The 19,768-nt window shown below is 37.9% G+C and overlaps 5 protein-coding genes and 1 long non-coding RNA gene across 8 annotated transcripts; 1 reads left to right on the forward strand and 5 right to left on the reverse strand.

Annotated features, from left to right (window-relative positions):
- Window positions 1-810: 810 nt before the first annotated feature.
- Window positions 811-2,216, reverse strand: LOC140176905 (uncharacterized). Its single transcript, XM_072208468.1, has 2 exons — window positions 1,172-2,216; window positions 811-845 (listed from the first exon to the last, which is right to left on the reverse strand). Exons 1-2 carry the CDS (start codon window positions 2,214-2,216, stop codon window positions 811-813), a joined length of 1,080 nt encoding a protein of 359 aa, XP_072064569.1.
- A 565-nt stretch (window positions 2,217-2,781) lies between these two features.
- LOC112728740 (putative disease resistance RPP13-like protein 1) lies at window positions 2,782-7,419 on the reverse strand. The gene is made up of 3 exons (XM_025779019.3): window positions 3,574-7,419; window positions 3,341-3,444; window positions 2,782-3,243 (listed from the first exon to the last, which is right to left on the reverse strand). The coding sequence occupies exon 1, from the start codon at window positions 7,284-7,286 to the stop codon at window positions 3,591-3,593; it is 3,696 nt and encodes a 1,231-aa protein (XP_025634804.1). The 5' UTR covers window positions 7,287-7,419; the 3' UTR covers window positions 2,782-3,243; window positions 3,341-3,444; window positions 3,574-3,590.
- Window positions 7,420-8,095: 676 nt separating this feature from the next.
- On the forward strand, window positions 8,096-9,341 carry LOC140177158 (uncharacterized). The gene is made up of 3 exons (XR_011868973.1): window positions 8,096-8,235; window positions 8,767-8,892; window positions 9,102-9,341. It is a non-coding gene; the product is annotated as an uncharacterized lncRNA (long non-coding RNA).
- A 141-nt stretch (window positions 9,342-9,482) lies between these two features.
- On the reverse strand, window positions 9,483-12,631 carry LOC112728743 (pentatricopeptide repeat-containing protein At2g02980, chloroplastic). 3 transcript variants are annotated; one of them, XM_025779021.3, is made up of 2 exons: window positions 12,190-12,631; window positions 9,483-11,704 (listed from the first exon to the last, which is right to left on the reverse strand). In XM_025779021.3, exon 2 carries the CDS (start codon window positions 11,671-11,673, stop codon window positions 9,859-9,861), a length of 1,815 nt encoding a protein of 604 aa, XP_025634806.1. In that variant the 5' UTR covers window positions 11,674-11,704; window positions 12,190-12,631; the 3' UTR covers window positions 9,483-9,858. The 3 variants fall into 3 exon arrangements, with proteins under 3 accessions (XP_025634806.1, XP_072066073.1, XP_025634807.1); XM_072209972.1 differs by having other exon boundaries at window positions 9,483-11,754; window positions 12,190-12,564; XM_025779022.3 differs by having other exon boundaries at window positions 9,483-11,707; window positions 12,190-12,504.
- Window positions 12,632-13,803: 1,172 nt separating this feature from the next.
- LOC112728742 (putative disease resistance RPP13-like protein 1) lies at window positions 13,804-18,579 on the reverse strand. Its single transcript, XM_025779020.3, has 5 exons — window positions 15,707-18,579; window positions 15,435-15,611; window positions 15,071-15,281; window positions 14,389-14,634; window positions 13,804-14,232 (listed from the first exon to the last, which is right to left on the reverse strand). The coding sequence occupies exon 1, from the start codon at window positions 18,496-18,498 to the stop codon at window positions 15,724-15,726; it is 2,775 nt and encodes a 924-aa protein (XP_025634805.1). The 5' UTR covers window positions 18,499-18,579; the 3' UTR covers window positions 13,804-14,232; window positions 14,389-14,634; window positions 15,071-15,281; window positions 15,435-15,611; window positions 15,707-15,723.
- Window positions 18,580-18,714: 135 nt separating this feature from the next.
- LOC140176906 (putative disease resistance protein RGA1) lies at window positions 18,715-19,395 on the reverse strand. Its single transcript, XM_072208469.1, has one exon. It carries the CDS (start codon window positions 19,393-19,395, stop codon window positions 18,715-18,717), a length of 681 nt encoding a protein of 226 aa, XP_072064570.1.
- Window positions 19,396-19,768: the final 373 nt, after the last annotated feature.

Here is a 19,768-nt window from a genome sequence, read left to right on the forward strand (position 1 = left end):
AAAAACACAGTGCAACCAAATACTTTTAAAGGTAAGTCAGAATGCAATCTACATGCTGGAAAATTCTTTTTGAAAGTATCCAACGGTGTGCAGTAATTTAACACACGTGTGGGCATTCGATTTATGAGATAGGCTGCTGTTAGAACAGCATCTCCCCATAAATACTTTGGAACATTACCCTCAAACATAATGGCATGTGCTACTTCAAGAAGGTGTTTATTCTTCCTTTCAGCAATGCCATTTTGTTGGGGTGTATTGGGGCATGTAGATTGATGTTGAATACCTTTTTTTTGAAGAAATTCACCAAGATTTTTATTAAAGTATTCAGTGCCATTATCACTTCTTAATATTGAAATTTTTGTGTCAAATTGTGTTTCTACCATTGTTGAAAAAAACTGAAAAATTTTAGAAACCCCAGATTTTTCATGCATGAGATAGATCCAACATAGTCGTGTGTGGTCATCAATAAAAGTTACAAACCATTTTTTTCCAAATTGAGTTGTTATTTTCGATGGACCCCATACATCACTATGAATCAAGTGGAAAGGTTTAGATACATGATAAGGTTGAGAGTAATAAGGAACTCTATGACTCTTTGAACGAATACAACTTTCACATTTAAGTAAGGAAGAATCAATATTTTTAAACAAACTTGGAAACAAGTGTTTGAGATATGGAAAACTAGGGTGTCCTAGTCTATTGTGCCAGAGAATTATTTGGTCCTTTATAGGCATAGAACTTATACCACTAAATCCTTGAGCTATTTTATCCTCCGAAATATCCTCAAAGTGATAAAGCCCATCCATCATCTTAGCACTGCCAATCATCTTCCCCGAAGTCCGGTCCTGAAAAATACCATGAGTGTCAAAGAATGTCATAGCACAATTGGAATCCTTGCAGATTTTACAAATAGAGAGAAGATTACAAGAAAGCTTTGGTACATGTAGGACATTTCTTAGGTCAATATTTTTGGACAGTTTAATTGTACCTTTTCCAGCAATAGATGAAAAACTACCATCAACAACTCTAATTTTTTCATTTTCAAAGCAAGGAGAATAAGTTTTAAATAAAGGGGAGAGGTTGGTCATATGGTCAGATGCACCTGAATCGACAATCCATGGTGCATTCAAGTTTGAGATGCAGTTAAGGGACATAGGAATACTAAAATTACCTGTTTGAGCCAAAGAACCACTAGGAGTACTAGACACAGAACTGGAATTTAACAGCCTTATGAGCTGCTCAACCTGTTCCTTACTCAATGATGATTTTTCAGCCTCATGAGCAGTTGGGGTAGAGCGTATTTTGAGACCAGGTTTGCTGCCTTTAAGGTGTGCTGGTTTTCCATGAATCTTCCAGCAGGTTTCTCGGGTGTGACGAGGTTTATTGCAGTGGTCACACCAAAGATTGGAGGGGTGCTTCTGATTTGATGAACTTTTAAGTGCAGTAGGTGCCACTAAAAGTGCATTAGACTCCAAAGAGGTCTGTTCAGTCTTGCCTTTTCCCATCATCACAGCTCTACGAGTTTCCTCTCTTCTAACTTCAGCAAATACTTCTCCAATTGAGGGTAGGATTGCTCTTCCAATAATTCTGCCACGAACTTCATCTAGCTCCACGTTGAGGCCTGCAAGAAACTGGAATATCCTCCCTTCTTCCACTGTTTGTTGGTGGTGTTTGGCATCAGCGGCTGAATTCCACTTGTAGTTATTAAAGTGGTCAAGATCCTGCCACACCCGCTTCAATGTGTGGAAATATTTGGTGACATTGTCACCCCCTTGTTGAATTTCTCTAGCTTTTAGAGTAAGTTCATAAATCTGGGATTTATTCCCAAGATCAGAGTACATCTCCTTGACACTATCCCACAATTCTTTGGCTGTGGTATAGTACATGTAGTTACTGCTGATATCCTCCTCCATTGAGTTCACCAGCCATGTCATCACCATGGAATTTTCGGTATCCCACACATGATATTGTGAGTCAGTGATGTTAGGCTGGCTTTGCTCACCGGTGAGATATCCAATCTTCCCTCTTCCACGGATATACATCTGAACTGATTGAGACCACCTAAGGTAGTTTGACCCATTGAGTCGAAATGTGGTGATCTGAACTGAATGGGAGTCACCACTAACTAGTATCCGTTGCTCAGATTTTAAATCTGATGGAGTAGGAGTGGTGTTCTCCTTCTGTTCAGGATTAATGACTGAGGAACTGTCAGCCATAGCTATAAATCAGAGGCACAGTGCAGAGATCCTGCTCTGATACCAAATTGAAGTGTTTGAATGTATTGTATTATAAAATGTACAGGGAATCAGCCTCTTTATAGAGGAATTACAGAAATAGAAATAACTAGAAAATAGAAAAGAAGGAAAAAATACTAGCCTAAAATAAAGGAAAGATTTCTAATCATAAAATCCCTAAAATTAAGCTAAACCCAAAAAGGAAAAGATTTATAATTAATTCTATTTACATAAGATTCATAAAAGGAATTAGGAATCTTATTTTGATTTGATTTAGTCAACATAAATATCATGAGAGTGAAAAGAAAAATAAAAATTACACATGAAAATTTCTAATTAGTTAATCTTACTATAGCAGCATACATATTGTCTGCATAATTAACAGAAACACTAAGAATTAGAATGGAAGAAAAATTTGTCACAAAAATGTTATAATTTTACACAAAAAACTAAGATAATATTTTTGCTCTTTAATTTTTTATACTGATATGTTTATAATAAGTTATTAATTGCTAGTTGTTCTGAGATAAAGCGACATCATTTGATAATTTCAAATTGACATTGTCAAGAAAAGACTTTTAGTTTCATGAAATACTAATAAAAGAATATGAGAAAAGTAATGTTCTTAATTAGAGGCAATACACAAAAAAACAGAAGAAGAAAAAATCTCAAATCACAAAGGCTTAATGGTGCAAAACAATTAATCACACTGCTCCACTAATAAACGCCAAGGTAATTCACCAATATAGTAGCATATGTCACATCTAAATCAAATTTCAAAAATACCAAATTAAAAAAAATACATGTCTGCAGAAGAATGTACTAACATGAATCTTCCAAAAACGACCATGACCATGAGGTTTCTAGGAAGTAGAAGCAAACCAAAAATCTCAATCTTCAGAAGGGTATGGGTATAGGTTGCAGAAAACATAAAGAAGCTAAGGAATTAAATTTTCCAATGCAATGGTGACTTGCTCAATTGTGTCCATGATTGTTGCTGAATTGGTTTCTGCAAGAAAGTTTCAGTCGTTTCCACCACATATAAGTTATCATATATTTTAAGTAATCCACGTTATTGAAATTTATAAAGTATATAAAAATCTTACTATTCTTAGCAATCAGGCCTATGTATTGCAATGATTGAATATTGTTGATGCAGCGAAAGCAAAAGCATAGGCGGAGAAGTTGTGTTGTTGGGTCCATGGATAATCTGCATGAGAAGGGAATGAAGAATGAAAACTAGTGACTCACTTTAGTATATGCGGAGTATAAATGATGGTGCAAAACATAAATATATTTAGAGAATACGAATAATGTGGTGAGAGAGAGAAAGAGTTACCTGTTGAAGTTGTTGGATTACCAAATCCATCTATCATCAACTAGAATGCCGGGGATGTGGGAAATTTTGGGCCAAAGCTGTGGGTCCTTCATCTCGCAGAGTTTACTCAACAAAGGGCTTCGAATGATGGTGAGTCGTATTAGAGAGGCGGGCAGCTTTTCTCCCTCGATATTCTCCAACTTGGCACATCCATCAATTCTTAATCGTTGGAGGGAGGTGAGGTGGGCAAGTCCCTTGCATTCCAACGTCTCCACACTTTTCATGCCAATCAGTGAGAGAGACTCAAGTGAGGCAGGCAACCAACCTTCTTTTGGGAAACACTTCACACTTACACTCTCCCGGTATGCACCTTCAATGTGAAGATCAGTTAACCCATGAAATTGGGAATTCATGAATGCTGCAGAGATGACCTGTTTCTGGTAGTAGCTGATGCTAAGAGATCTCAGACTACGGTGTGGATCCCCTGTGGGAGACAAATCGATCTCTGGGCAAGCCACTAATGCGAGACGCTCTAGCTGAGGTGCTGCCATCCATAGTGTCGACACGGATTTCAAACTCCAACAATGGTTCATCTCTAAAGAACGGAGACGTGGAAGAGAGCGTGATATCGCAACAGACTCCATCTTTTTACAGTACATGATTTGAACCCGCACGAGATTTGGAAAAGAATCCAACAACGAGAAGGATGTAAGTGAAGAACAGCTTTTTTCTATTAGTAGTTCCTGCAGGGAGTGATGTTGCTCATCCATTTGGAATTCTAATTTTCTGCACTCAGATATCTTCAACTGTTGTAGTGATGGGGGAATAGCACTCACTGGAAACCATATTTGAGAGGAACAACCTGAGATGCGTAAATACGTCAAGCAAGTCAATTGCGTGAGGGTAATAGCCTCTACCACGGACTGCACTAGATGATCACTTCTTTCAATTGATAGATTACCCAGTAAAGGAGGTAGCTCCCCAATTCTCACTTCATTGCTGCCTTCTATCCTTAAAGAGGTCATCCCAGGAGTTCTTGGAACACAATAACTAAGCAGATCGCAATTCTGGATCTCAAGTGAATGCAAAGATGGTAGATGATTGGGCAAATCTCCTCTCAACATCGGACACCTACTTATGGTAAGCTCCCTAAGTCGGGGAAATGCATTGAACTCCAATGAATGCCACTTCTCCCACCAAGGCATTGACGAAAATTCAAGTGTTTCAAGCATTGGAAATGGCGTCTCCAAGAAAGATTTATCGTTCTGGCAGAAGTAAAACTCAGCACCCACAATCCCCAGATTTACAAAATTTGAAATTGTAAGGTGCTTCAAAGAGGGCAATTGTCCAAGTGAAGGAAGCACACAACAGTTCCTGCAACCATCCAGAGTAACTTTGGTGATGTTGTGATAAGAAGAATCCCCCAACCAATCTGGAAACGTTGTACCCCTATAACCCTCGATTTCTAGTTCTTTCAAATCAATGGAAGGTTGTAACTTGTCCAATATATCTCTTTCAACTTCGAAATCAACTATATTCTCATCTTCATCCCAAGACCACCTCAACCACAAAGAATCAATACCGTCCTTATCAGACATTCTTGCCTCCAAAGCTTCACTACTATTCCCCACATTCTCCAATTTGGTAATGGAAATTGATTCCTGTAGATTTGTCAGTGCTCCCAATTCTTTGATCTTGTTCTCTTCATGCTTCCCAACAACATAGTTGCTTAAAAAATGCAAACTTTCCAATTTGCTCATACCTTTCGGCATCTCATGTAACATAGTCCCCCTAATATCAAGATAGCGCAAATTTACAAGATCTTGCATGCTAGCCGGAAGCATTTTCAGATTGCAACATAGAATTAGCTTCAAGGTTTGCAAATTGTACAAATTACCCAAGGACTCGGGCAACGCCACAATGTAGGTCTCAGAGAGATTCAAATAACGCAAATGAATCAACTCACCTATTGAATCAGGCAATGATTCGAGAGGAAAGCATTTGAATGACAAAGCTCTCAGGTACTTCAACTGTGACAACAAGATACCAGGTGCATTTTCCATATTAAATGGGATATGTGACTCCAAATTGATTTCAAGAAATGTCCTTGTATGCTTTATTCTATCACAAACTTTCAAAAGTTTTGACATTGGATAATCGCCTTTGGCATTATGTGACAAGCGACGAGTTTTATCAACCTCAATTGTATTCTGAAACTTTTCAGCTCGGAAATAGAATTCTCTGGCAATGAGCATTGCTAAATCATGCATGATATCATGCATCACAAATATGTTTCCACGAGTATTATGAGGTTGGAAAAATGATCTCGCAATTAATTCATCAAAATATTCACCACCAACTTCTTCCATAGTCTTTTCTCCTATTGGTTGCAAAAAATTCTCTGCCATCCATAACAAGATCAATTCATCTTTGCTAAATTCATAGTCCTTGGGATACAAGGAACAATAAACAAAGCACTCCTTCAGATGTGAAGGAAGAAAATAATAACTTATTCTTAATGCTGGAACAACATTTATTTTGCCATCGGAGTGTTCCCAGATCTTACTCTTCAATATATGATTCCAATAGTTGACATCAGAATTTCCACGCAATAAGCCTCCAAGAGCTTGAGCTGCCAAGGGCAATCCACCACACTTCTTTACTATCTCTTTGCCGACATTTTCCAGGGTTGGATTCTTCATAGAAATAGTTGAAAGACGAGCATGTTTTAAAAACACCAACCAACAATTTTCATCAGACAATGGAGTTAGTTCATGAGGCAAAACAGTTTGCACCACAGAAGCCACCTTTTTACTTCTAGTAGTTATGAGAATTTTACTTCCCTTAACCCCTTTTTGAAAAGGTTTTAGAAGCTTATTCCAATCATCATAATTTTCATTCCAGACATCGTCCAAGACAATGAAGAACTTTTGCCTAGACAACTTTTCCTTTAAATCTAGCTGAAGTAAATTCAAATCTGTCAAGTTACAAGAAGTCGAAGTTATTGCCTCGATAATAGTCTTGGTGACCTTGAAAACATCAAACTCTGCTGACACGCAAACCCAACCTCGAAAATCAAAATTCTCCTTCACTTTATCATCGTAGTAAACCAATTGGGCCAAAGTAGTCTTTCCTATTCCGCCCATGCCCACAATGGGAATGACAGATAAATCACCATCAGCAGCATCATCATCATCGAACAACAGTTTCAGTATGGCCTCCTCGTCTTCTTTCCTGCCACATATCTCCGATGGTTCAACGAGAGATGTGGATGGAATTCTCCATGACATGTCCACCTTGACACTCTTCTCCAGACCAAGATAACGTTTGCGTCTTACAACGAACTCTAGTTTGCCAACTACTTTTTCCATGTCGCTATTATCTTCAATATACGAATCAACAAGACGAGACCAGGAAGAAGAGTTACCTGGATCCCTTTGAGTAGCAGCAATAGCGGCTTTAGTGGAGAGTTCGTCGAGCAAGTCATCAGCCATATAGAGAGCATCTTGAAAATCAACAAGCCACTTCTTCACTTTCTTGTCAGTGAACTGCTTCAGCTCAGCATCATCAAGAACAGGTCCAACATCATATAGACAATTCTGCAACCTTTCAAGCAATTCTAGGGCAGAGTCATTTCCATTGAGGATAGAGTCATCAAGTATTGAAGACAGGTTGTCCAAAATAGCATCAACAAAGGGAGAGAGGTAAGCTCCACCATAGAGTTTTGCAGCCATGACTATATTGAGTCTCAAGTGCAGCGGATGAGATCACGACAAAGAAAGAAAGAGACAAAGAAAGGTGATGGATGAGGGAAGAAGGGTTTGCAGTTTGGAATGTAGTCTCTGGGTTTTCTCAAACAGAAGCTAAGGGAAGTGTTTGTTACTTTTAGGTACACCAAAAAGTTGATGTTGAAAATTCTCACCTTTTCATATTTTATTCTCATTTCTCAATTATCATATTTTAACATATAATTTGTTTCCACAAATTTTGTTTATTGGTTTATTATATAAAAAAATAATTTACCAGAAACAATAAATTGTAACAAAAATATCTGTATTCAATGATTCATTTTCTTTTTTTCCTTGAATATGCATGGAGGTTTTTTTTGGTTCTTTTACCGATACATGTTTGAAAATAATAACTTTGTTAATACATGTTTTTGTGCTTTACTACTTAATTACTGATTAGCGCTGCCTTCACATGTTGTCTTCTTTTCTTATTGCTTCTCTTATTTTGATGGTTTATGGTGGAAACTTTCACTTTTATTGATTCTCAAGGATTTTATTGTTTATTTTATTGTTACTAGTGGACATACTCTGTTGTTATTGTCGTATTAATTTAGTATTTTGAGAACAGGGTGTAGTGCATTAGCAATTAGTAAACTAAAAATTAGGTGTAGCTAGTCAACGGTCATTAACAGATGATATAATTATAGTTATTGGGAAGAAATTTCTATAAGGTGGCGACTCTCTCATTATACTACTATTAGTCTGTCATGTTTTACAACTACATATTTATCTCACTCATTTCTCTTTGCCGCCATAGTTGAATCTCAAGTGAAGCAGATCAGATGGGATCAGAACAAAGAAAGAAAGAAAGGTGATGAATGAAAGGGTTGGCAGTTTCCGAAGTACTCTCGGGGTTTTCTGAGGCACAAGCTATGGGAAGCATTTGGTTTGTGTGGTGAGCAAAGGGTTAAGTACCAGTCAAATGACGCAACTAAATTATAGAGTTGAAAAATTAGAAATTTGTATAAAATATGATAAGAATTGAATAGCTTTTTTAAGAATTATAATTTTTCTCTTTTTTTACAAAAGGAGAACACTTCCCTCTAAATATATAGAAAAATACCTCAATTTTTTTTTTATATTTTTCTCTATCACTTTTCTCTTTTTCGATATCATTTGTTATCTAATGAGATTATCTATTTATGTTCAAATTCTTCTCACCTTAACCATACAATAACTATAGGTGGATAATGAGTATTACTTTGGACAGTTAATGTTTGATAGCTTATAAGTAAGATAATTTTCTCCTTTCATTTTGTTAGATTTTTATTTCTTTTTCATAAAAATTAACTTTACTCTTTTTTTACATGAAGTTGACTTTGATGAACTTTATGATTGTCTTCTGAGGTGATCACTGATCATGCTGAATGCTAGCACGCCACCAAAAATAAATAAATAAATAAATAACATTATGTTTCCTTTTCAGTGATTTCAGAGGACAATTATTTGAGGTTATTTTATTCTCAATCTTAGACAGAATGGCAGAAAATGCTGGCTATTGCTGCTTTGAAGAAATCTTACAGAATGGCAGAGGAAGAGAAGAATAGAAAAGGTAGAAGAGAATAGAAAGCAATGAAAAATGAATCTGAAGTTTGATTTAGTATTTGGAAAATTATTACAAGCCTTGAGTCTTCTACCTAAGTCAGAGGTTATATATATATATACTCTTTTGTAAGCATATTACCGGTTCACCAGTTATACAAAAAAGGCTATATATATGAGATTTACAGCAAATTAACATTAGCTAAATCATAATTTCAGCAACAAACTCAACTTTCAACAACAAATTCAAGATGTACTAATAATTTACAGCAATGAAATTGAAAGAGGAATAACAGGGCCGAAGTAAAACTCACCTGGGCAGAGAGACAAAGCAAGCGTTGATGAAAGACCTGGGCCGAAGCTGAAACCCTAAACCCAGACTCACGGCAGAGGAAGCGTTGATGGCCGAAGCAGGTTCACCAGTTAACCGCCGGTTCGCACACTGGTTTTTTGTCAGGCAGTTTTTTATCTTAACCGGACCGGCTACCGATTCCTGGCTAACCTGGTTGAACCAGTCGGTCCGGTTCGATTTTCAGAACCATGACTAATTAACGTTTTGCACAACTAAAAATTAGTCATGTTAGTTTCCACTAATTCAAATTGCTAATTCCACGAAAACTATCATATCATCATAAGCTGAAATACAAAAATCATCATTTACATAAACACGAGTGTCAAAATATACTAACAATAAGTTATATTACATTAGAATGAATCTGAGGTTCTAAACTATCCAAAGTATCCTTATATTACGTGATTTATAACATCCGTGTGTACAACTCTGTTGATTAATTACCTAAATTTGCCCAAGATGATGATAGCATTCCTATTCCTATTCCTCTCCCAGTGTTAAAGTAACAAATCTCTTCTTTTCGGCTGCATAGAGTTGGTATTCCAAGCACAAATAATAGCACTAAATTCTTTGGTCATGAATCAACCTATCATTTCAATATTGCAGAAGAATCAATAAAATCCATTACCAGTAATCCCCACAGGAACATTCCCCATCTTTGAAATGATGAAATCGCTGCACGTCTCTAAGTATGATTTGCCTACCAAATATGAATGATATAAATTTAGCAGCATTGTGGCAATCCCCACAGACCCGAAGGTTCTTCATGACACGAATAGTTGTTCCAGGAGGCGTATTCAGAAGCCCGAAAGTAATAGCTAGTTTCTCACTGTGATATCTGAGAATAATTTCTTTCTCTTCATCATCCATGTCTGCATGAAAAACTAGAGAGGTGTCAGGTACATACCCAGCCAGCTTCAATTCCTTTACCAATTCGTCAAGTGCATGGTGCAATGCATTCGAAGTTGAATGAACGCCATCCCCAGAGAAGAATTCATGCACAATATTGTTGACTTCTATAGAGCTACAACCAGGAATCTTCACTGCTCCTTTGTCTACCATCTTTTTCCTTAAGAAATTCACATCTTCCCATTTTCCATATCTTGCACACAAGTTTGACAGAACAACGTAGTCCCCACCATGTGAATCATCCAGCTCAAAGATTCTCTCAATTACTTGCTTTCCCATTTCAACATTACCATGGCTGCTACAAGCAGATAGCAATGTCCTCCAGAGAATCGGTGTGGGCTTGATTGGGAGTTCGTCTATGAATTTATAGGCTTCATCTAGGCGTCCGGCTCGGCCAAGCAAATCTACCATACAACCATAATGCTTGATATGAGGAACAATCCCATACTCATTAGTCATACTATGGAAACACTCGTAACCTTCCTCTACCAATCCATTGTGACTGCAGGCAGACAATACCGCTACAAAAGTTATCTCATCAGGCTGCACTTTCTCCTTCTTCATTTCTTCCAACATTGATACAGCACGGGAACCATGTCCGTGCGTTGCATACGCGACAATCATCGCTGACCAAGCCTGCGTGTCCCCCCTGCGCATTTGCCTAAACACCGAAACTGCATCATCCAAGCTCCCACACTTGGCATACATATCAATAAGTGCTGTGTTCACCTTTACATTGCGATTAAAACCGTGCTTCTTGACATACTCATGTATCCACTTCCCCAAGTCCAATGATCCAACCAAAGTGCAACATGATAGCACGAGAAGCATGGTGACATCATTTGGCTTAAGTCCACTCCCCTGCAGTTCCCTGAACAGAGCCAACGCCTCATTGGGCCTACTGTTCCTAGCATAACTAGTAATGATAGCATTATATGCTACCACACATGGTTCATCAATCTTATCAAATACTCTCCGAGCAGTGTCAACCTCATTACACACAGTGTACATATTTATCAATGTTGGACACACGTAAGTGTTCTCACTTACCCCAATCTTCATAGCAAGGCAATGCAATTGCTTACCTTCCTGCAAAGCCTTAACCTTTGCACAAGCCTTGAAGAGCGAGGAAAATGTGTAACCATCAGGAAGGATTCCGGAGCGAAACACTTGGGAAAACATCAGAATTGCTCTAAACGGGTCATCAGAGTGCACGAACCCACGTGCAATGGTGTTGAAAAGGAGAATATCTGGTAGGGGAATTTGGTCGAACAGGTGGTGTGCATGGTCCAATGAAGCTGGTGTAGGTCTGGCGGTGCATGAATTGATGATTTTGGTGATGATAGTGAGGTCATTTTGGAGATTGGTCTTGATGGTGTAGCCTTGTATCTGCTTCAGTTCTCTGAGAGAGGAGCATTTGGGTATGAGCGAAAGGAGGTATCGTAATGGCAGAAGTGCAGTTGTTGTTGATGTGTCTGTGTATGAGGGAAATTGTGGTGGGAGTCCAAGAATGGATAATGAAGATGCCATTTCTGTTATTGTGAATCTTCCAATTTTGCTGCTGCTTTTGCATTGAAGTGTTTCAGTGTTTGCGAGTGAATCAAGGACAATCTCAATTGCAAGGATCATAACAACAATTTAACAAATTAACAAGAACAAGACCCGAATAAAAAATCCATCAACTCAATAACAAAAAAACAAGGACAATCTCAATCTCAAGGAACACAACAACAACAATAATTTAGCAAATTAATAATCTGAGAAGAACACAGCAACCCAATAATCTCAAGGACAATAATAGGTACACAACAACAACAACAATTTAGCAAATAAACAAGAACAAGACCTGAATTAAAAATCTAGCAAATTAAATCGCAGCAACGTAACAATTTAGCAAATTAAAACAACACCAGCCGTAATTTAGCAAATTATCAACTTAACACGTTCAAGACCAGAAAATCACAAGGGCTGGAACAGCAACTTACTAATTAAAACAACAACCAAACTGAACAATTAATACAGGAAAGAAGAAGGAAAAGAAATCACCTTAGTTTTCACATGTTCTGAAAATCAACAGAGGAGGGAGAGGGAGCTAGAGCTTTAAAACTCGACGGAGATGGCTGAACGGAGGGCTGCACAGCGGTGGATGAGAGGCTGAACAGCGGCGGAACGGCGGCTGAATGGAGGCTCGAAAATGCGACGGAACAGACGCTGAACAGAGACTGGAAGACCAGGGCCGCGGAACGGCGGCTGAACGGAGGCTCGAACACACGACGGAACTGAGGCAGACAGAGGGGAAGCACGCGGAAGCGCGGCGAACAAGGGCGGAACAGAGGCGTTTCGATGACGCTGGAGCAGCGCGGACCACTATTCAAACCCACTATTTATTTGAAGGATAAAGTATTCTCCCGCAATTCAAAAATACCTAATCAGTCCCCAATCAAACAACTACCTATGTAACTTATTTGGTTACGATAATGTGAATGATGACTATTAAGTGATTCAATGTGTATATTATATTTATGATAAAAAATTTTTAGAAGAGCCTATTAACAATTTGACAAATTTATAGTCTAAAAAGTAATTATTGAAAGAAACTTGATCTTGAAATGACTAAGAAAGAAAATATAGATAAAGCTTTTGTAGCGTACTTAAATGGAGTATGTCACCGGTGGGGTAGCGAATTTGTCATTAATGGACTCGAAAAACAAGTACTTGTATCATTTAATATTTAACCTCAGCACTGAAACGTTTCGAACCACATCGATTGTTTGACTGCAAATAGATGATGCTCGCCCTACTAGAGCTTTGGCAGTGCTCAACGAATCTGTTACTCTTATTTCCTCTTTTGATGAGAATGGTCGCATTGAAATATCCATTTTGGGCAAAGTTGGTGTGGAGGAATATTGGGTGAAACCTTTCACAGTTGGACTTGGACCCGTTACAGATCTTTGTTATGCAATGGGAATGGATAACAAATGTGATGTAATATCCTTTATCAGAAACGGCAGCAGTGAATTGGCTTCCTTTGATGTCATCACGGGCAAAGTAATTCACAATATTGGATTTGAATCCAAAGTCATCACACAGTTCAATTCGACTTTAGTCATTGGACAAAGTTGCATGTCACTTTTGGCAGTTGGAAACTCACTGAGTTACACTTACACCCTTAGCTTGTAACTCATTTGACTTTTTTGATAACAAATCATGTTTAAACAGCAATTAGTGGACTAATTAAAATTCCTTTCCATTTTTAATATTTATCTCTTCCTTTTGTCTGTTTTATAGCAGCAAATTAACAAAAGAAAAAAAGAAAAAAAAAAGAAGAGCATGGGATGTTGTTTTGAATGATAAGGAGTTTGTTGATGCACTTCTAAGTCTGTGACGTTCTTTGGAGAGGAATCTAACTCTTGATGATACAGAGTGCTGCCTTCCCATGTCTTCCTATTTTTCATTGTCTCTCATTTGATGATTTGAGGTGGAAAATTTTATTGATTCTCAAAGATCTTACTGTTACTATTTAAATCTTCACTTATCATTTGTGGGATAAACATAGTTGTTGCTGCATTATTGACTAATTTTTGTTATTTTTCTAACGAAACATGCAATTCTTAATCAAATGCACAATAAGAGAGAGAGAGAGAGAGAGAGAGAGAGAGAGAGAGAGAATCTTAGACCATAAACACTTAAGGGTGAAAAACAATTAATCTCATTCCTCCAACATTAATCTTCCAAAAAGGACTATGTAGGGAGGAAAAATAATGTCATGGTATTAGAGTGACTAATGATGAATTAAACTCCAATAACAAGGAGCTGCTGTCAACTAATGGAGAGAGAGAGAGAGTGTAATCAGTTCTTAGAACAATAAGGAGGACTGTAATCAATATGGTAATGATCATTATTGCCACGTGGCTCTCTATGCAACTAATTGATCCCCTTGTGATTGGACCAAAAGAGCCATATCCAAGAACACATGATGAAGCTCATTGAGGCTCCTCTCTATATCAATAACTGTCATGCCTCTCTAAGCTCTCTTGAATATCATGGATTGTTGTTGAATTGCTTTCTGCAAGAAAGTTTCACTCTCTCCTGTTCCCACCACATACAAATTGTCATATTTTTTTAGTAATCAAAGTTATTTGAACAGTATAAAGTATATATTCCTTCTTAGAGAATTTTAAAATTCTCATGAAATGATTTTTTTTTCAAAAAGAAAAAAGAAAGAGTTAGTTCAGCCATCCATACCACTTTTGCCATCAGGTTTCTTAACCACCACTTATATGAAAGCAATCAAGGTGAGAATTCCATTTTCTTTGGAAGTTTTCTATTTTTGGCAGGGACTATGATCTTCTTCAAGAACCTTATTATCCTTGTCTTGTTTCTCAGAATTACCCACTGAGTATTACAACGATGGAATATTCTTCATGCATCAAAATTCAAAAGCAAAATCGTAGCTGCAGAAGTTATCTCTTGTTGGCTTCCATGGAAAAGCTGTATGAGAAGGTAAAAGTGTTAACTGTGTCAGTAAAGAATGAAGGATATAAGACATTTAAAAAAAAGAAGAATAACAATAATGTAAAACATAATGAAGAATGAAAAATTAGTGACTCATACTTTATATGCAGAGTATAAATATTGTTAAGATTTGGACTAGTGTTTGAATTTCATGTACATATTATTACTGTCGATTCACTGTACTAGCAAAATTACAATGAATAAATGCCATCATCTTTCTCTAATTCAGATGATGAGGTCAAATTATGCAAAGCTGAAACATAATTTAATGCAGATTAGTATCATCATTTTGTTTTATTAACCTCCGAAATATCTAATTACTTAAGTCCTACTATAGCAGCATGCATATCTTCTGCATTATTAACAGAAACACTATGAACTGAAAGATGAATATTTGTCATAAAAATCTTACATTTTTACGCACAAGATCATGTTTTTGATCTTTAATTTGTCATACTGATATGTTTATACTAAGTTGTCAACTTGTTACTTGTTCTTAGTTAAAGTGAAATCATTTGATAATTTCAAATTGTCATGCCTCTCTTGAATCTCTTGCATTGTGTCCATGATTGCTGCTCTCCCTTGTTGCTGAATTGCTTTCTGGAAGAAAGTTTCACTCTCACCTGTTCCCACCACACAAATTATCATATTTTTTGAGTTATTTATTGGAACATTATAAAGTATACACTCCTTATCAGGGAATATATAAATTTCCATGAAATGAAATTTAAACTTAAAAAAAAATTAGTTCAACTATCCATTTCAGTTGTGCATACCAATTTTGACATCAGGTTTCTTAACCACTTATTTGAAAGCAATCACGGATGAGTACTCCATTCTGTGTGGAAGTTTATATTTTGGCAGCAGGGACCTTGAATCTTGTCAAGAACATTATTAATCATCAAAAGCAAAACCATAGCTGCAGAAGATATCTTGTTGGGTCCATGGATAAGCTGTATGAGAATGTATAAATCGTTAACTGTGTTAGTAAGGAATGATCCAAGACATTAATAACATTTTGAGGGAGAGAGAGAGACAGTTAAGTTACCTGTTGAAGATGTTGGATTAATAAATAAACCTTTCATCAACTTGAATGGTGCGGATGTGGGAAATTTTGGGCCAAACCTGTGGATCCTTGATCTCGCAGCGTTTACCCAGTAAAGGGGTTGCTGTGATGTAGAGTCTGATTAGAGAGGCAGGCAGCTTTTCTCCCTCAATGTTCTCCAACTTGGGACAATGATAAATACATAATTCTTGGAGGGAGGTGAGGTGGGCAAGTCCCTTGCATTCCAATGTCTCCACACTTACAATCCCCATCAGAAAGAGAGACTCCAGGGAGGCAGGCAGCCAACCTTCCTTTGGGAGACACTTCACATTCTCACATTCACGTCCAATAGAAAGCTGAGTAAGTCCTTGAAATTGGGAATTCATGAATGCTGCACTACTCACTAGTTTCTCGCTGTAGCTGATGGTAAGAAATCTCAGGCTACTACGGTGTGGATCTCCTGTAGCAGACAAATCCATCTCTGGGCAACACAGTATTTGAAGCTGTTCTAGCTGAGGTGCTGCCATCCATAGCGTTGACATGGATTTCATACTCCTACAGCTCTCTATAGTCAAAATACGGAGACATGAAAGAGAACGAGACACCACAATAGACTCCATCTTTTCACACTCCCTGATATAAACTTCCTTGACATTTGGAAAGGCATCCAATGAGAAGGATGTAACTGAATCACAGCTGTTACGTATCCATAGTTTCTGCAGTGAGTTGTGTTGGCCTTCCACTTGGAATTCTAGTTTTCTGCAACCCCATATCCTCAACTTTTGGAGTGATGGGGGAATATCACTCACAGGAAACCAGATGTGGGAGGAACAATTTGAGATCTCTAAATATGTGAGGCAAGTCAGTTGCGTCTTCGTAATAGCCTCCACCACGGGATCCGCTAGATGCTTTCCTGAAATTGATAGATGACACAGTAAGGGAGGTAGCTCCCCAATTTTCACTTTATTGCCGCCTTCTATGCTCAAAGAGGTCATCGCAGGAGCTTCTGGAACACAGCAACTGAGATTGCTGCAATCCTTAATAGTAAGTGAATGCAAAGATGGCAGATGATTCGGCAAATCTCCTCTCAACATTGGACATTCGCTTATGGTAAGCTCCCTAAGTCGAGGAAATGCATTGTACTCCAGTGCACGCCATTCCTTCCAGCAACGCATTGACGTAAACGAAAGAGTTTCAAGCATTGGAAATGGTGTCGGTGCCTCCAAACAGCATGTATCTTTCTGGCAGAAGTAAAACTCAGCACCTACAATCTCCAGTCTTTCAAACTCTGAAATTGATAGGTGCTTCAAAGAGGGTAACTGTCCAAGTGAAGGAAGCATACGACAATTCTTAAAACCACCGACGGATCGATTGCCCAGTGTAATTTTGGTGATGTTGCGGTAGGAAGAATGTCCCAACCAATTTGGAAAAGTTGTACCCCTGTAACCCCACATTTCCAGTTCTTTCAAATTACTGTGAGGTCGTAACTTGTCCAGTATATCTCTTTCTATTTCGGAATCAATTATATTCTCGTTTCTGTCCGATGACCAACTCAAGCTCAAAGAATCAATGCCATCCTTATCAAACATTCTTGCCTCCGAAGCTTCTGTGCTGTCCACCACATTCTCCAATTTGTCAATGCAAATTGATTTGTGTAGATAGACAAGTGCTCCCAATTCTTTGATCTTGTTCTCTTCATGCTTCCCAACAACGTAATCACTTAAGAACTGCAAATTTTTTAATTTGCTCATGCCTTTCGGCATCTCATGCAAACTAGTCCCTCTGATATCAAGATGACGCAAATTTACAAGATCTTTCATGCCAACAGGAAGCATTTTCAGATTTGCACATCTAACCAGCTTCAAGGTCTGCAAGTTATACAGCTTACTCAATGACTCCGGCAATGTCACAATGTAGGTCTGAGACAAATTCAAGTAACGCAAATGAATCAACTCGCCTATTGAATCTGGCAGTGACTCAAGAGGAAAGCATTTGAATGACAACGCTCTCAGGAACTTCAACTTTGACAACAAGATACAAGGTGCGTTTTCCATGTCAAATGGGATCCATGGCACCAACTTGATTTCAAGAAATGTCCTTGCATGTTCCGCTCGGTCACATTCTCTCGAAAGTTTTGAGATTGGATAATTGCCTTTAACATTATGTGACAAATGACGAGTTTTAATATTAATCTCAGTAGCATTCTGAAGCTCTTCAGCTCTGAAATAGAACTCTCCAGCAAACATCATTGCCATATCGTGCACGAGATCATGCATAACAAATATCTTTTCATCGGTATTACGAGCATGAAAAAATGATCTCGTAACTAATTCATCAAAATATTCATCACCAACTTCTTCCAGAGTCTTTTTACCTATTGGCTGTAAAAAATTTTCTGCCATCCATAACAAGACTAATTCATCTTTATCAAATTCATAATCCTTGGGATACAATGAACAATAAATAAAGCACTTTTTTATCGCCGGAGGCAGATAATAATAACTTATTCTTAATGCAGGAATAACATTCATCTCGTCATCGGAGAATTCCCAGATCTCGCTCTTCAATATACGATTCCAGTACTTGACATCAGAATTTCCACACAATAAGCTTCCGAGAGCTTGAGCTGCCAAGAGCAATCCATCACATTTCTTTACAATATCTCTGCCGATCTTTTCCAAGGTTGAATTCTCCACAGAAACAGTTGAAAGACTTGCATGTTTTGAAAACACCAACCAACAATCTTCATCGGACAACAAACCCAGCTGGTAATGTAGATTGGTAGTCGCGACCATAGAAGCAACCTTTTCACTACGGGATGTTAAAAGAATTTTACTTCCATGTTTTCCATACCTAAAAGGTTGTAGAAGTCTCTCCCATTTTTGGTCTTTCTTATCATGCCAGACATCATCTAAAACAACTAAGAATGTCTCTCCTGTCAACTTTTCTTTCAAATGAGTTTGAAGTGAATCAAAATCATCTCTCTTGTAAGGTTAACAGGATCAAAATTTTCAGCAACACACACCCATTCTGGTGTTAAATTTTCCCTCCACTTTGGCATCACTGTAAACCAGTTGAGCCAGAGTAGTTTTTCCTATTCCACCCATACCCCAAATTGGGATAACAAGTGATTCAGCATGATGAGTATCATCTAACAACAATTTGATTATCTCCTCCTTGTCTTTGTTCCGACCAAATATGTCGGAACTAACAAGAGATGTGGATGGAATTCTACACGACGACATGTCCACCTTGATACTCTCTTTGAGACGAAAATAATTTTTCTTTGCTACAACAGACTCTAGTGTGCCAACTATTTTTCCCATGCCACCAGTATCTTCAATATATGAATCAACAACACGAGACTTGGAAGAAGAGTTACCTGGACCCCTTTGAGTGGCAGCGATAGCGGCTTCAGTGGAGAGTTCATCGAGCAAGTCATCGGCCATATAGAGAGCATCTTGGAGATCAACAAGCCACTTCTTGACTCTCTTGTCAGTGAACTGCTTTTGCTCAGCATCATCAAGAACAGGTCCAACATCATACAGACTTTTCTCCAACCTTCCAAGCAACTCCTGGGCAGAGTAGTTTCCTTCAAGGACAGAGTCATCTTCAAGTATTGAAGACAACTGGTCTAAAACGGCATCAACAAAGGAAGTGAGATAAGCTCCGCCATCAAGTTTTGCAGCCATATTGAATCTCAACTGCAGCAGCAGATCAGATTGGATCAGAACAAAGAAAGAAAGGTGATGGTTGAGGGAAGGGTTCGCAGTTTGCAATGTACTATCTGTGTTTTTTGAAACCGAAGCTAAGGGAAGTGTCTGTTTTTGAAAGTTGACTTCATGAACTCATGATCTTCGGACAAAATCACGTGGTGGAATAATGCTAGTTTTTGGGTACGGCACCAAAAAATTAATGTTGATTTTTGTAGCACAATTACGGAATTACCCATTAATGAAAATTAACAATACACGTTTTTAGGCTCTGCTTCCTTTGTTTAAGATCTGATATAACAAGAGCTGTGAAATGGGGAAAGATAAACAGTTGGTGGATGCAATCATAAGT

Source organism: Arachis hypogaea, chromosome 12 (genome assembly GCF_003086295.3).
Source record: "Arachis hypogaea cultivar Tifrunner chromosome 12, arahy.Tifrunner.gnm2.J5K5, whole genome shotgun sequence".
Lineage (NCBI taxonomy): Eukaryota > Viridiplantae > Streptophyta > Magnoliopsida > Fabales > Fabaceae > Arachis > Arachis hypogaea.

Coding starts and splice junctions, on each gene's coding strand:
- LOC112728742 (XM_025779020.3), bottom strand. CDS start 18,498: ATGGTCGCGACTACCAATCTACATTACCAGCTGGGTTTGTTGTCCGAT.
- LOC112728740 (XM_025779019.3), bottom strand. CDS start 7,286: ATGGCTGCAAAACTCTATGGTGGAGCTTACCTCTCTCCCTTTGTTGAT.
- LOC140176905 (XM_072208468.1), bottom strand. CDS start 2,216: ATGGCTGACAGTTCCTCAGTCATTAATCCTGAACAGAAGGAGAACACC. Junction 846..1,171: donor TGGTTCTTTGGCTCAAACAG/GTAATTTTAGTA, acceptor GGTATTTTTCAG/GACCGGACTTCGGGGAAGAT.
- LOC140176906 (XM_072208469.1), bottom strand. CDS start 19,395: ATGGCTGCAAAACTTGATGGCGGAGCTTATCTCACTTCCTTTGTTGAT.
- LOC112728743 (XM_025779021.3), bottom strand. CDS start 11,673: ATGGCATCTTCATTATCCATTCTTGGACTCCCACCACAATTTCCCTCA.